General features: G+C 32.2%; 2 protein-coding genes across 5 annotated transcripts in view; one reads left to right on the forward strand and one right to left on the reverse strand.

The window, feature by feature from the left end:
• Positions 1 to 1,400: 1,400 nt before the first annotated feature.
• Positions 1,401 to 7,839, reverse strand: Vps33B (vacuolar protein sorting 33B). 4 transcript variants are annotated; one of them, XM_066297101.1, is made up of 4 exons: positions 7,708 to 7,839; positions 7,036 to 7,154; positions 4,068 to 4,462; positions 1,401 to 3,255 (listed from the first exon to the last, which is right to left on the reverse strand). In XM_066297101.1, exons 3-4 carry the CDS (start codon positions 4,387 to 4,389, stop codon positions 1,985 to 1,987), a joined length of 1,593 nt encoding a protein of 530 aa, XP_066153198.1. In that variant the 5' UTR covers positions 4,390 to 4,462; positions 7,036 to 7,154; positions 7,708 to 7,839; the 3' UTR covers positions 1,401 to 1,984. The 4 variants fall into 4 exon arrangements, with proteins under 4 accessions (XP_066153198.1, XP_066153195.1, XP_066153197.1 ...); XM_066297098.1 differs by lacking the exon at positions 7,708 to 7,839 and adding an exon at positions 7,477 to 7,539; XM_066297100.1 differs by lacking the exon at positions 7,708 to 7,839 and adding an exon at positions 7,244 to 7,449.
• The window catches only part of Hr39 (Nuclear hormone receptor FTZ-F1 beta), a 48,561-nt gene continuing 40,892 nt past the window's right edge, over positions 7,748 to 15,416 (forward strand). The window contains exon 1 of the mRNA XM_066297072.1: positions 7,748 to 8,026. The gene's annotated coding sequence lies outside the window, so the exon portion shown is untranslated. The remainder of the gene's footprint in view (positions 8,027 to 15,416) is intronic.

The raw sequence follows: 15,416 nt of genomic DNA on the forward strand, positions 1-15,416 counted from the left end.
AAATTACAATTTTAATTTACGTTAAATTTCCGGACAAGATAAAGGCCATATAGGAAAATCCGAAAAGAAATTAATTAAAAAGTCCATGTTTTTACTGTCTATAACAATGTAGTCGTGTGACCTGCGATTGTACCGAACTATTGTTTATTGTATTCAATATTTGCAAACCAAAAAACATCTAAAAGTTATTAGGAATTTTATAGGTGATTAGCAATGGCAAAGTAATAATGGTTGCATTTTTCATACATTGGAACTATACTAGCAACATGTCAAGAGTATTCGTTTAGAAATACCTATTTTGAAAATTAACGAGATAAAGAATAGTACATTATAGCAGTTTATTATTTAAAAAAAAATGGTGTGTATTTCCCCTAAAGTTGTTACAAATGTTTAACATAAGCACCTTAGGCTGCGATTCAGCAGCTTTGATAGCATTACCTTCTGTAAGTCCGATAATTAGATCCGTATATTTCTCGGCGTTAAACTCCAAGATATTAAAATAACTTACAGTGGCACAAAAAAGTCTCCGTACGGTTAATTATCACACAAACTTATGGAGTTTTAGAGGCAATATAAATAGTTTATTTATCAAAATATATAACAATCTATAACAAGGGACATTTCTTAGTCCATTAACAATGATAATCAATAAATTAGTCAAAGAAATTCCAATTTTAGACGAACTTTTCTTAATGTTGGACATGTTCTTGCGCAAAAAAGGTTCTCTATTGGATTGGGATTAGAACTTCTTGGTGGCCAATTTATTATATTGACATTATTTGCTTCTAATCGTCTTTTTACTAATTTTGAAGTACGTTTTGGATCATTATAGTGCTAAAATACATATTGCAGTGATTTAACTTCTTTTGTCTATGCCTTAAACATGTGCTCTAAGATATTCCTAAACAAGAATTGGTCCATTTTACCATTAATTTTATACAAGAGCCTCGTATCAAAGGATGAAAAACAGCTCTACACCATAATCGATCCATAGCCATGCGTCACGGCAGAACAAATAAATTTTGAATCCAGTTGTTTGTTGAGAGTTCCTCGCACATGCATTGTTCCATAACTTCTGAATAAATTAAATTTGGACTAATCGCTAAATAAGACTTTTTTCCATTGTTCCGGTTTCCAATTAATATAGTCTTGCATAAATTGTTTTCTTGGCCTAACATTCTTCTTCCTTAAGAGGAGTTTATTACCAGAACAAATTTTCTTTTAATAGTTCTTGCGAATGACATAATTTTTTTTTTAAGCATTCAAAATTTCTGTTAGTCTTCACAGAGAGTTTTTTGGGCCTATCAGAATTTTTTATAGGAGCCATAATGCCAGTAGCAACGAATTGTTTTATAATCCTTAATACTGCAGAGCTTGGAACTTGTAAAGAGTTACACGAGTTCTAATACAAGCAGAATATGTTTTATTCGTTACCATTTCCAAAAGTTTATTTAAAATATTCGCCAAATCAGAAAATCAGTATTTTCTAACAACAACCTTAAAGAAAAATTAACTTTAAAACTGAACATCTCAGTTGTTGCAATATTTATGTCCAGCATGAAAACAGTTTTTTTCATGTCAAATATACGTTTAACAAATTTTTGTTTGCTTATATTTTTTAGTTTGTATGAATAGAATGTTTATACAGGGTGGTTATTTGTTTAATTGAATAAAATTTGCTGAATATAAATTTTTGAAGTTACAATAATTGACCACTACTGTATACATTTAGATATATGTATTATAAATTTTAAAGATGCAAAACATTCTATGTCACATTTTTCCGATCATTTAGTTGCAATTAACACCAATAGTTTTGCTTGAACTATACTTTATATTGCACTTAATAAAAACAGGAACTTCACATTTTTTGTTGCCAACTGTTTGTCCTGTAGTAACGATGTGGTGAACTCATTACGCGTGTTATTACTGGCGCATTAGATATATTTCTCCTTCATCTTACGCAGAACAAAATACTAACCGATCACCTAGGTAAACTTAAGATGTCATTCGCCAAATCGTTACCGTTAACAATGCGATCACTCATAACACAAATTCTCGAGCCTGTCAAAGTTTCAAGCAAATTGCAAGCTGCAATTTCCGCATAAGTGATTCCTCCCAAGATAAACAGCAAGACGTTTCTGCATAGCAAGGGGTATCCTTTATTGTTCCTTAGAGATATTGGCCCGAAATTCTCCAATTTGGCTTTAATATCCTCCAGCGGTATTGAATTCAACAGCATGCCAGCTATCTGGGTTATGAGCGGTATGTACGCGCCGCCAAACACATAACTGGCACAGGTTGGATGTTTTAGGTTCACATTATCGGGATCTGCAGGTATTTGTCTCATATTTTTTGTATTCGTATAAAAATTACTGGTTGTAAATTTTGGCAGCTTTAAGTTCAATTTGGATGGAATGTTGATAGTAGAAGAGCTTTGTGATGGGTCGCTAACAAATCCGAGGTTTCTGAGATTGTTCAGTGCGAAGCCATAATTGAAGCCGAATTGATGCAAGAACTTCCTCCAAAATGATTTTACTTCACTGTCAGACAGTTTTTGAGTGATAGAAAGTAGACAGAATAACCTCAAAGATAACAGCATGTCATTTTCAATGACTGTGATTTCCTCCAGGTAGTTGAGATTGGTAGATTTGTTGGTGTTTTTCATTATATCAATCTCCACTTCTTTCTGCTTCTCATATCTATGCCCAACTACGTTAATGATACTCTCAGCGGCCAGTAAATGGTTGGAGATGAAAGTCTTTCTGGATTTTGCCGCTTGAAGTTGTGTCTGTACATATCGTTTGATCTCATCAAGTGCCATTTCCTGTGAACTAATCTTCTCTTGTTTTAATTGCTTGGTCAAGTTACTCAGTACCGAAGTCACTTGAGTGAAATACCGATTTTTAATGTCACTATAAACAGGGTCCTGCTGACTATTCAACGTTAGGTTCACTGGTCGTCTCTCCCAAACTGGTATACATTTATCGTCAAGTTGCAAATCCTTCGATGTCTCAGCGCTTTGTTTTAAATCACAAAGGCCTGATTTAACGGAGTAAACTTCACTTAACAACCCTGAATAAACCCCTGGAGTTAACAACGCGCTAGAATAATCCACACTTCTGTCTATGATTAATAGGGCTCCAAAATCCGGATCCACTTTATCAGTATCTCCTTTGGTTTCACACAAATCGTCGAACTGTTTCAATACAGTGTTTGAATGTGCTCCTATAGAGATGATTACGTTGGGTTTCCCTGTAAAGTATTGAAAATTGTTCTACATTTCTGCATCTTTTCCATTCCATCTATACTTAATTTGCAGTGATAGGTCATGAAATTATTTCTTAAAATCATGCCGCTATGTACAGGTATCACTAATTTAAGTCGTAATACAGGAACTGTGCAAGTGGGAGAAGGACCGCACAAGATTTAATATGCCTGCGAAAAAGATCAATGAAGAGGGTTGAGAGACTGGCGGTTGAAGTCGGCGGAGAGAGGCTATATCTGGTTGCTAGAGCTCTCACCGTTTCAGAATTCTTAATAATATAAATTCTAGTTACAGGTTAAATTAGATTAATTTTCCCATTATAGGATAACTTAGTTACGCCATTAATAAATTTAAAGATATGAATTTGCTAATATTTTCTAATGATCTTCTGGTGAGTCCAAGAGTGACCCGTCAACACTGGCAATAGTCTCGAGACAAAATAGAATGATATGGAAAACTAAATTAATTGACCAATGCAAGTAAAGCATATAAGGAATTTCACTTTTGACGCACAGTTATTATGATTTCTTTATTTTTTCTTTCATTTATATGCATCGACGCTTTTTTCACTGATCTTTTTAAAATTTCCACGGTTGTAAGGCCAGCGAAATCAATACTACTCTAAACATCGAAGTGGTGTGTCGGCCGGACTGACTCCACTCAATTTGTTGTTGGTCTTTCTTAGAGACATATTAAACATTGTGAAATTCTTCTCTCATTTGCACAATTCTTAAGTTCCGACTTAAATTTATGATAGCTATGTATATTTTGTTGTAATACTAGATATTTACCTACTCACCTATAACTAAACTAAGTTGCCATAAAGCTTTAGACAGTACTGGTATCAATCCATAATTTTCGTAAACAAATAGTGAGTTATAAAGCAGTGGCATTTCCAGACTTAAAATACCTTCATCCAAATGTAAGGGCATCCATTGGAAAGAATGTATTTTTGCAACGCTTTCTAATAGTCCATATTCTTCCAACTCTTCCTCAAAAATGTGTAAGCTTCTGGGGATTACTATGATGTGGTATCTGTTGTTTGGGGGATTTGCGATGTCTACTTGGGCTCTGACTTGATCCACCACTTGAGTAAATACTTTGTATTCTGGAGGTATCATATAAAAAATTGGGGTATCTTCATGATTTACTGCTACGGATTCCAATTTGAATATTTTGTCAACGCCTGACCCTCTGAAAGTGGAATTATTTGTTAGAATGGAAATGAATATTTTAACATTTGTAATTCAATTGCAAAAGGGCTGATCAGGAGTAACTGGTCAGAGTTGGTGCCTGCTAAAAGTGGATATTGAACATTCCTTAAAAATGTAGCATCTAGAACAAATCAGTAAGAATTTGTGCACACTGCCTAGTACTATTTAATTAAATTATGCATGACTGAGTTATACAAGGGATAACATTTAACCTGCGACATTGCAATATCTATAAGCGATCTATAAAAAATGCCTTTTATAAAAGTTTAATTATTGTGCGCGGGAAATACATTGATGCTAAAGTTAGTGTCCCACTGCCCCTCCTTGTGGAAGGATGGGGGGCTTAATTTTGAATTCTTAAATGACACCCACCACTTTTTATTGTAGATTCGAATTCTAACGAAAAAATACGTAAATATTTGTCTGAAACATTTTTTACATTTCATGAGGGATAGCACTGTAATTAACAAAATTTTATTTTCCTTTCGCTTATAAGTGATCGTAACGTTTGATAAAATCTGCTTTAAAATCAATGTAAACGAACAATTTTTGTAATTAGTTTTTAAAGTAAGTGCTCAAAATAATGGTCTTCAACTTCAATGCACCTATTAATCTGTGTTTCAAACGACTGAACACAACTAAGAAGTGTGTTTACTGGAATTTTGGCACAAACATATCTGATACGCACAATATATTCTCACGTGTCGTTGGTACATGTTTATAAACGTTGTCTTTGAGATAGCCCCACAAAAATAAATCTGGCGATCTAGTAGACCAGTTCTACAGATTCAAAACAGTTCAACGCCCCAAATGTATTTTTCTACAATTGATAAACCCTTATTTTTTTAGAGGAACAATTTATTGATATTTTCCTCTGCAGTTAGTAGTTTTAGTACCCTGTGACAAGACATTACTTTGCAGTTGGCACAATTTTTAATTTGATTAAAAATATTTACATGTTACAAAGGAGAATCAAGATTGTGAATCTGTTACAAAAATATTCATTTCGCAAGAGCGGTAGCACGTGTCTTTAATTTAAATAATCTCATCACCCTTATATATCTAAGTTGTTAATGAAATTCAATGAGACTGGTTCGGTCCAAAATAAAAAACACGAAATTAACCCCTCAATGAGAGGTGATGAAATCTAAATTACGGTTCGGGACCGTGTTTATATGGACAACAGAATGTCTGCGTGAGAGATTGCTGAGAAATCCGGCATATCAAAAATTACTGTTCATACAATTAAAAAAAAAGTAAAATTTCATCTTTATTTCATTAAACTAGTACAGGAATTAGGTGAGGACGATTTTGACTGTTGCTTAAAATTTTGTGAATCCCTTAGTATCATGTTATACTTAAACAGACACTTTTTGTATATTACAACATTTTTTAATTTATCTTTGTTCTATTTAAATAGTAAAGTTAACAGACACAACTGTTGTTACTGGAGTAAAATCAATCCTGTTTTGTTTTGAGAGATTCATACTCAACAACCTCAAAAATTGACATTTGAGTAAGGATTTTAGATGATAACATTGTTGGATAATTTTTTTTTGTAGACACTTAAATGGAAAAAACAATTTACAATTTCAACATGATGTCTTCCAAGATAACTGAAATACTTAAACAAGATAGCCGCTTTTTAGAACAAGAATTAGTTTTTTTAGAGGAATGAGCACCTTTACACTACACTACTACTATTTTTAAATGACGAATTCCCTGGATGATGTATTGGCAGAAGAATTACAGTGAAATACCAATGACACTCCCTGTCCTGAGTTTCCTGGATTTTTTCTTATGAGGACATTTGAAGATTAAAATTTGTGACACACAACCTCATTTCATCGAAGAATTATATACCCAAATTATCAAAGAAAGAGTGCAAGTCAACAATACTAGAAATATTAGAAAATATGTGACAAGGTTTTGAGGATCAACTGTGCATATGCATGGGAGTTAATGGAGGTCACTTTCGACATTTCTTATGATGCCCTAATAAAATATCAGTAGAAATGGTTATAATCAAGTTATTTGGTTTTTGCTTCAAATCTACAAGAACGACACACACAAAAATAAAAAAAGCCTCACCATGTAGAGAATAAAATTACCTTTCAAATGAGGTATAACATAATTCTTTTTCCAATTTGAAAATTCTAAAGGGGTGGTTTCCAGAGGTAGTGGTTGACATTTCAGAAACAACTTTTTTATCAAAAGATATTCCCCTCTCCGCCAAAGTTGACGTGTTTTGGCGATTTTTTATTTAAAAAACTGAAAAGGTATTCAGAGGGGACACTTTTCACTAGGACACAATGGATCCAAATGAAGAGAAAATGAGATACAGGGCAGATATGGGTCTATAATAGATAAGTGTTGAATGATTAAATTTCTTTCAAGGGGTAGATTGCTGAAGTTTTTTTACATTAAAATATCTTAGAAATACTGCGAAGCATGTACCTGGAAAATACCTTGAGTGTGTACATTAAAACTTGTTCATGCATTTATGTTAAAACTGTTTCTTAATTTGCGTTCAAATCTTACATAGGTACGTACTTAAGCCATTGTACTCCACAGACTCTTTCCAATGGTTTAATTAATGATGGCTCTATCACTAAAAACTTTCTGTTTGGATTTGCAGAAAATATCTTGGATAGTTGGGCTTTGGATATTTCCTGCAAGGAAGAAAGTTTCTTGAAGACATCCATAATACCGATGGATCTTATGGTATGGTTACGGCTGAAATTAATTGGAAACAGTTTACCATTGTTAAGTTATTAGACTTAACATTTAAAGCTTAAAGGTCCATAGCGCTTAGAAATGTAAATATAAACAGAAATCATATAGTTTCTATCACCGAATTGTCAACGATGACAGAGAGTAACATGCTCAAGTTCGTGCAAATGCGCACAGAATATGCTAATAAGGGAATAACTTAAAAGGTCTAGAATTGAGAGTTTTCCTTTTTGTTGATACGGACGTTTTGCTAAAATTTACCCTTTCGAAATGGCAAATAATAATACAGGAAGGAAAAACGATTAACATAATATTGAATATGAACAGAATTGAGAAACGTAAAGCAAATTGATTACTTGTCACTATTCGTGCTATACAACCACCAATACAAATATTCTTAAGGTTCAGAAACTCTTCCTAGATGTCGCAACCTGTATTCATGTTAATTTTTTTAATTTTCATTGTTTTTTATGTTCATTGAATTCTGAATACCTATTCAACGCAGGTCTGTGAGTGCATCGTCACTGGTCTTGCAAGTTTTTTGTTTTGTTTTACCGTTTTTCTCAGATGGCACTGTTTTTTCACACGGGTTTAGTGTTTCCCAATTATCGTTTATGAATTTTATCGAAGGTTAACAACTTGAAACTGATAAATATTGTTCCCTTTATCAAATGAGTGATGATCGTTCGTCGGTACGTGAAAGTGAAAATTAAATTACCTAACCTTCTGTAGGTTGATTGCATTTGCAAAAGAACTTTGAGGAAACTGTATTTGCAATATTTCCCAGGATGACCTGAAGAAGAACTAAAAGGTAATACGTAGTTGTGTCTCCTTGTCAACTTATGCCAGGGATGAAAAATTAATGTAGCTACATTTTTTAGCAATACATTTCTAGTAGTTTAATATTAAGCGCGTAGCAAGTATCAAGCTGTTATTATGGGCGCAAAGTTAGTACTGAATTGATGTTTTGACTTGTTGCTCAAAATGTTGATGATTATAATCTATCCATGCAATAATAGATAGAAAGAAAGCCACGAAATAGGTGATTTCTAGATACAACTCTTTCTCTTACTCAAAGACGTATTGAATAAGCTGTAATTTATGGTTGGTTTTGGTTTGATTAATTAAAACACAATATAGAGCAGAAAACGTATACATCTTATGTGTGCAGTTCAGCAGGCCCTCTTTTTAGTCCTTTTTGACATATGAAGTAACATAACAACCCAGTGATAGGACATAGGACAGGTAATATTGCGGTCGGTGACTGTACTCTGCTGAAGGTCGTGGCTTGGTCGCGGGTCACGTGACGAAACAGGACCCTATTCAGGAGTTTTTAAGTTAGTTGAATCATAATTACCACACGAGTGAATTAACTTGAAGGTTTTAACAAAAGAAACAGATCCGCAAACGATCAAAATCAAAAAACTTTCTGAATATTAATTTCTCTAATTTGTAAAATTTCTACAGTAAATTACTGCAGAAATATTTGATCAGGATGGATTGTCTAACAGAAAAATCTATTGGAAAAAGTAGTACTAAAATAATTTAATCGTTTCAATTCTTAGTTGCCTCAGTACCTTATCAGCATCTAATTTTTAGAAGTTTATCATGATTGTTTATTTAATTATTTTAAACATCAGTTTTATCCTGATGGATCTCTTTTTTTATAGCTGCAAATTAATTTAAAGCTCTTTTTAATTTTACTGATCTGCTGACAAAAATAGTGCAAAGAACGGGTATTTCATTCCTTTTTGAAAAATTGTATTTTTGAAATGCCCATGTCTGATTGTCATGAATAAAAGAGGTCTGAAAGGCCATGGCCTGGAGAATGACTGCTGAATTCAATTCATTGTGAAATTATGATCCATTCTTTAAATAAGGTGTTCTATTTATCATTTTAGGGGGATCTTCATATACAACTTTTCAATTTAGTCTCTTCCCGTTGAGATAATCCAGTCTTAAATGACGAAAAATAATAATTTTTTGCTGTTTTTTTTTAACAGTTACATTTAAAAATTTCAATTTTTATATATATTAGCAGTCAGTCAAATTCTATTTTGTGGTGGTGCCTATTCTTTGACTCATGTTGCTGGAGGGCAGGATTCGGTGACCCCTAATTTTGTTTCTTCCAGAAAATTTTCCCAGAACAGCCGATTTCAACAAAAGTTTTTTTAAATAATACACATCATTTTAAAACTTGTCACTTTTAAAATTTTTTTCTTATAATCAATAGTTTGCGTGAAAAAAAGTTTTTCTTACCTTATTAACCATTTTTTTTATCACCAGTACTGATAAACGCAGGAGACGTTTCTTATATTGGTGATTTTCTGTTGTTCTGTCGTCAAATATCGTCATTAGATCTATTATAAAATATTTGTAAACAACTGACTTTATGATACGAATATTAGTGAATAACATCATAGGACATGCATACGGTAAGATTAGCTGCAGTTATAGAAACAAGCATTAAAATTCAGCTTTTAATTTCGAAGGTTAGCGATGCTTAAATATTGGTTCGATCTCTCAAATCTAGACTAAAGAAAGATAAATGAGGATCAATTCCGATGGTATTGTTGACGCCTTATTCCTTACATAACAATAATCTACTGTGTTTATCAGTAACCCGTGACAAAAAGATGTTTACTAGGGTAAGAAAAACTATTTATATTTTTTCCATGCAAACTGTTGGTTGTATGAAAAAATGATAAGACGAAAAAAAGTTTTAAAAGAATGTTTAATATTTAAAAATAAGATTTGTTAAAATCAGCTATTGCTGGAAAAAGTTCTGAGAGCAATAAAATTAGCGGTTGCTGATTCTCACTCTTCAGAAGCATGAGTCGAAGAATAGACATCGCTACAAAACCAGTAAAATATTTATTACTCTATTATATTTGTATTTCTCATTTTATTATACGGAGTCGTCCACAAAGCGCGTGTCGAACGATTACGTCCTTATTTGTGGCTTTTATGGAAAATTGTTTTTACAATTATATGTAGGACCTTAAAAGGTACATTTCAAAAATAGTCTCACTTATACAGGGTCTGTGAAAAAAAAATACAATCTAAAGTTTTTTTTTTTAAGTAGAACACCCTAATTATTGCATTGTAGGATTTTTATTACAATTTTAATACAATTATTCCTATTAAGAGACCTTAACCATTAAAGGAGTAACTGAATTAAATGGTTTTTTAATCTTTCCTGCATGTTTGCTATAGAATGTATTGTTGGTACTTGTCTGTATCCATAAATAGATGTATCCTATTGTCATTGCGAATTAGAATTTGGAATGTATTATCCTTATAGAGATTTTTTAAACAAAATTGAACGAAAACTAGTAGTTTCAGTATAGAAAATTAAATGTCAACATAGTTTCTTTACCAATGTAGTTTCATTAACCATTAAAATAATAGTAAAATTTCAATTGAAACTTTTAAGTTTTGTCTATTTATTGATGTTCAAGTTGGCTTTATTTTTGTGGATACTCTGTAGAAAGTATTAAGCAAAGCTTGATAGCATACTAAAGCATGGACTTTCTTTTATATTGTGGCAAAAAATAATTCCATAATACTTTTTATTTATTAACAATTTGCACTTTTACAAACATTTGCAATTGCCACTTGCAACACTCAATTGCACATATCTTGAGAACCATTAATTCGAAGAATACCAACGTATTATAATAAACTTGTATTAAAATTGAACGTAGAATCCAAAAATATAACAATGATTAGGATGGTTCATTAAAAAAAAAAAACAAAACATAAGTTTGTATCGTATCTTTGTTTTGACATACCCTGCATAAATGAGAATATTTTTAAGTTGTACCTTACAAGGACCTACATAAAACTGTAAAAACTATTTTCGATAAAAGCCATCAATAAGGCCGTATTCGTCCAACGCGTGCTTTGTGGACAACCTGGTAGATATTATTATTATTTCATAACTGCCATTTTAATGTCATTTAGTGGCTTTGGACGATAGCTCCCGATATATTCGGCGGATTTTGGTTTTTTGACAGTTATATTCATTATTAGATATTTTTAGAAAAGGACATTTGTTCTAACAAGTACCTGTATTTAGGAAATACCGCATCATCTTAAACCCGAACAAATTGAGTTTTGAAAACAATTTATTGTAGATTCAATAGGAAGACATTAACAACATATTTTCAATATCCTAAAAAATTATATATATATATATATATACTATAATGTACAAATGTTAATAAAAAATAGAGTTTTTATAGTTAGAAATTTTAGGGACTCTGGATCATGTCTGGGAAAATACCGAGGATTTACGATTTTGCCTACAAGACAAATTACCGGAGTTTTCACAAAGTTTTAGTTTTTACATAAGTTTAGCAAAAATAGCAAAATCTAAGTCTTTGCGGTTATTCTCAATTGTATTTGGAAAATCTGACTGGAACTCAGCTGATTTTCAATAGGTATTTTCTTTTCAGTGTTTAATGAAACAAGGAAAACATTGTATACTCGTCATTTTTTCATTTTTAGAATTTCGTCAAATTAGCTACACATACAGTGTGACCCACATAAGAGCGGGACACCCCTGTAAAATTTTTATTTGTGGTCCGATTTTTGAATATTTTTAAAATTTCGATTTCTGTATCATTTTGATTTCTATTTCTAGGACCTTTGGTTTTTAGTAAATATCTGTCAACGGCTCCAGTTTCATTAAATGTACGATTTATTCGATTCACTGTACTTTTAGTAATAGGACGTTGATTAGAATATTTTACTTTGAATATTCTAGTTACTTCCCGCACACTTCGGTCATTATCACCAAAAAGACGCACTATTTCAATTTTTTCCTTTAAAGTTAATTGATTATTCATATTTGAACTATTTCTTCAATCAAAAAGAGGAGAGATTTCTCAGCCAAGTTGACTAAAAATCTTTATTAATAAAGATGTGGACGATTCAGTAAATTTAAAATTTGATTGTTCAATAACTTTTTTATTAATCAATATTTTTCAACGAAATTTGAGATACAACCATTTTGAAATATTCGAAAGATCTTATTATAGTTAAATTTAAAATAAAAAAATCCCTAATGTCTTTTCTTGAATTTTCGGCATGAAAAAGAAGCAAAGTCTTGGATTTTAAAGTGAGCACAACAAGAACTTCTCACAAACTAGAGTTTTTGATGCTTTACAACATATAAAAAAAATAATCAAAATCGGACCGCAAATAAAAATTTTACAGGGGTGCCCCGCTCTTATGTGGGTCACACTGTATATATATTTTTTCTTAAACCTCTACAACACTAAAGAGATATTGTTTATTTAAAATCCAATTAGTTCTCCCCATTGAGCTTTCAACTTAATGGTGATATAAAGGAGCAAATTTTCAAATTTTTATGTTATGTGAAAAGTGAGTAATTTCCAAACAGTTGCAACTATGCTATTAAAAATTCTTTGTAATAATCGAATTAGTAACGGGTACTTATTATTCAAATTTATAATAATTCGCTTAGAGGAAAATACTCTAAATTATTCGTAGTAAAAGCACAGAAGAGATATACAACAGGGCCGTTTGTCCTAAAATTTTCAGTGATATTGCACTTTATATGCCCGGCATTAGCAGTATCTTCCATAGGATAACCAGCATCAGTTGATGGGAAACCTTCCAAACGTGCGGTCCAATTTGCCACAGGGCCGGGTTTAGTGAATTTATTTTACCTGTGGTTATCGAAAAATAGTCTTTTTTTTTAGTCGCCCAGACCATGCGGCAAAGGGCATCTGTAATTTAGGATTATTTCTATGCCTATTTTTCCGTCCTGCCATGAAATCATTTTTATTATACTGTTAAGGTATTAAATCCATCCGGTGCAACAAAGAAGTTCTGCTAATTGGTGCTGTTACTACACTTACCGATTCCATTGTAGTATCAGTTTTATTGTAACGGGTAATAATTTTAAAAAAACCCTCGCTGTAGGCGGTGAACTGGAAACATAGGGCATTGATTACTATCACACATCTGACGGACAGCAGACAACAGATGAATTTATCCAGGACATGCCTCTGATGTTTCAACGCCTACGTGAAGTTTTTTTGATGCATCTTGGGATCCCCCGCGTATTTAATCTATCCAACAAGATATTGAGAAGTGAAGACGGATTCCAATAGTCTTTTTGGTCATCATATGGTCTAGCATTCGTTAACGATAATTATGATTTTTAATGAGACACTCTACGTGTTAATAGATTTGTGATTCGTGTCACCAATAGCTTGTAGAGTGGTAAGATTTTTCCCCGTTACAAAAAAAAATATAAAAAATATATTGGCTTGTGACTGTTGATGAGACGATTTAAATATCTATTAACATACAGGGTGTCCAAATAAAATATCATAATTATAGTTAGTTATGGTTAGTGGAGTCTGTGCCAAAAATGCTATCGCAATCCGGTTTCATCCGGAAAATCTTGTTGAATAAATTATACCGGGTGATTCAAGGTCGATGATAGGTTAGACGTTTCTGGAAGCCTGGTATCGTGATCTTTTTGAAAATTTGCATAAGTAGATAAACGAACTTGCTCTATCGACGTAAAATATTTTCAGTGATGCAGTGTTGCCAGTTCTATCAGAAAGTACTACCGATATTTTAAATGGAACACCCTGTATATTTTTTCATTTTTGGGTTCTATATTTCATACCAATAACTTCTGCATTTAACTTCCTATACCTATCTCTAGCAGTTTTCGGAATATTATTTAATTTTCTTATTTTTTGCTCAAAGTCAGGCCTTTAATAAAACCTCTGTTATAACATGATTTGAATTCACAGAGAGACAAAATTTGGAATATAATTTGTGAAAGGTTCGTCAATTTGTTGCATATAAATAAGAATGTTCTGTCTTGTACAGGGTGGCTCAAAATTAATGGTCTTACGGGTAGACAGTAAAAGTGTCTAAAGTGTGTTTTTTCAAATGAAACCCTCTGTATATTATTAGCAATGCTGAAAGACAAATAAATTTCCTTTAAAATGATGTGGTATATCCCTATGCCTAAACCATCAAGTTTCGAAAATAAAAGCTGTTTTGTCTTTAAATTGAATTATTTAAAGATATTTGCCAAAGGTGGCTCTGGGACGCCATAATTGTTGAAAACTATGCAATTGTTTGAACAGTTTGACAGGCGGCGTTGTTGCAATTTTTTATTTACGCATTTTTAAGAATAATGAGTCAAAAACAGTGAGATTTTATTTTTTTAAATTTATTGGTGGCAAATCAGGATACATTTCATTAAACTTTCTGCATGTCCTTGCTATAATTTGGTCACATCGTCCATGTAAAATAAATAATTTCATCAACACTTCATTTGAATAACTATTTTTTTGGCATTTTCTCACTGTTTTCGGTTCACTATTCTTAAAAATGCGTAAATTAAAAATTGCAACAACACCTCCCGTCAAACTGTTTAAACAATTTCATAGTTTTCAACAATTATGGCGACCCAGAGCCACCTTTGGCAAATATCTTTAAATAATTCAATTTAAAGACAAAACAGCTTTTATTTTCGAAACTTGATGGTTTAGGCATAGGGATATACCACATCATTTTAAAGGAAATTTAATTGTCTCTCAGCATGTTTGTTATTGGTATGAAATATAGAACCCAAAAATGAAAAAATGTACAGGGTGTTCCATTTAAAATATCGGAGATGCTAGTACTTTCTGATAGAACCGGCAACACTGCATCAATGAAAATATTTTACGTCGATAGAGCAAGTTAATTTATCTACTTGTGCAAATTTTCAGAAAGATCGCGATATCATTCTTCCAGAAACGTCTAATCTACCATCGACCGTGAATCACCCGGTATAATAGATACAGATAAATCTTTTTTAAATGCGCCTTCTATTTACAGAACCAAGATGGCGTCAATTTTTCATTCACTGGCAAACTTTGTTTCATTAAAAATCGAACACAGAATCTCGAAAACCCTATATTTCTCACCTCAATAATAACTGTGATACCTGGTGAAACTATCAAATTCGAGACACCATGTGCAGTTGGGATGTTATGGTTGGCGCTTTATCAGTCGCTTTACTCTAAAGTTTTCTTGTAAAATCGAGCTATAATTTGTGGTAACTACATCAAATCGTATAATTTCAATATGACATGAGTTTCTGAAAATCAAATTTCCTAATGAATGTTATACATGATTTTTTCCAATTTTGATAT

This window comes from Euwallacea fornicatus, chromosome 27, assembly GCF_040115645.1.
Source record: "Euwallacea fornicatus isolate EFF26 chromosome 27, ASM4011564v1, whole genome shotgun sequence".
In the NCBI taxonomy this organism is placed as follows: Eukaryota; Metazoa; Arthropoda; class Insecta; order Coleoptera; family Curculionidae; genus Euwallacea; species Euwallacea fornicatus.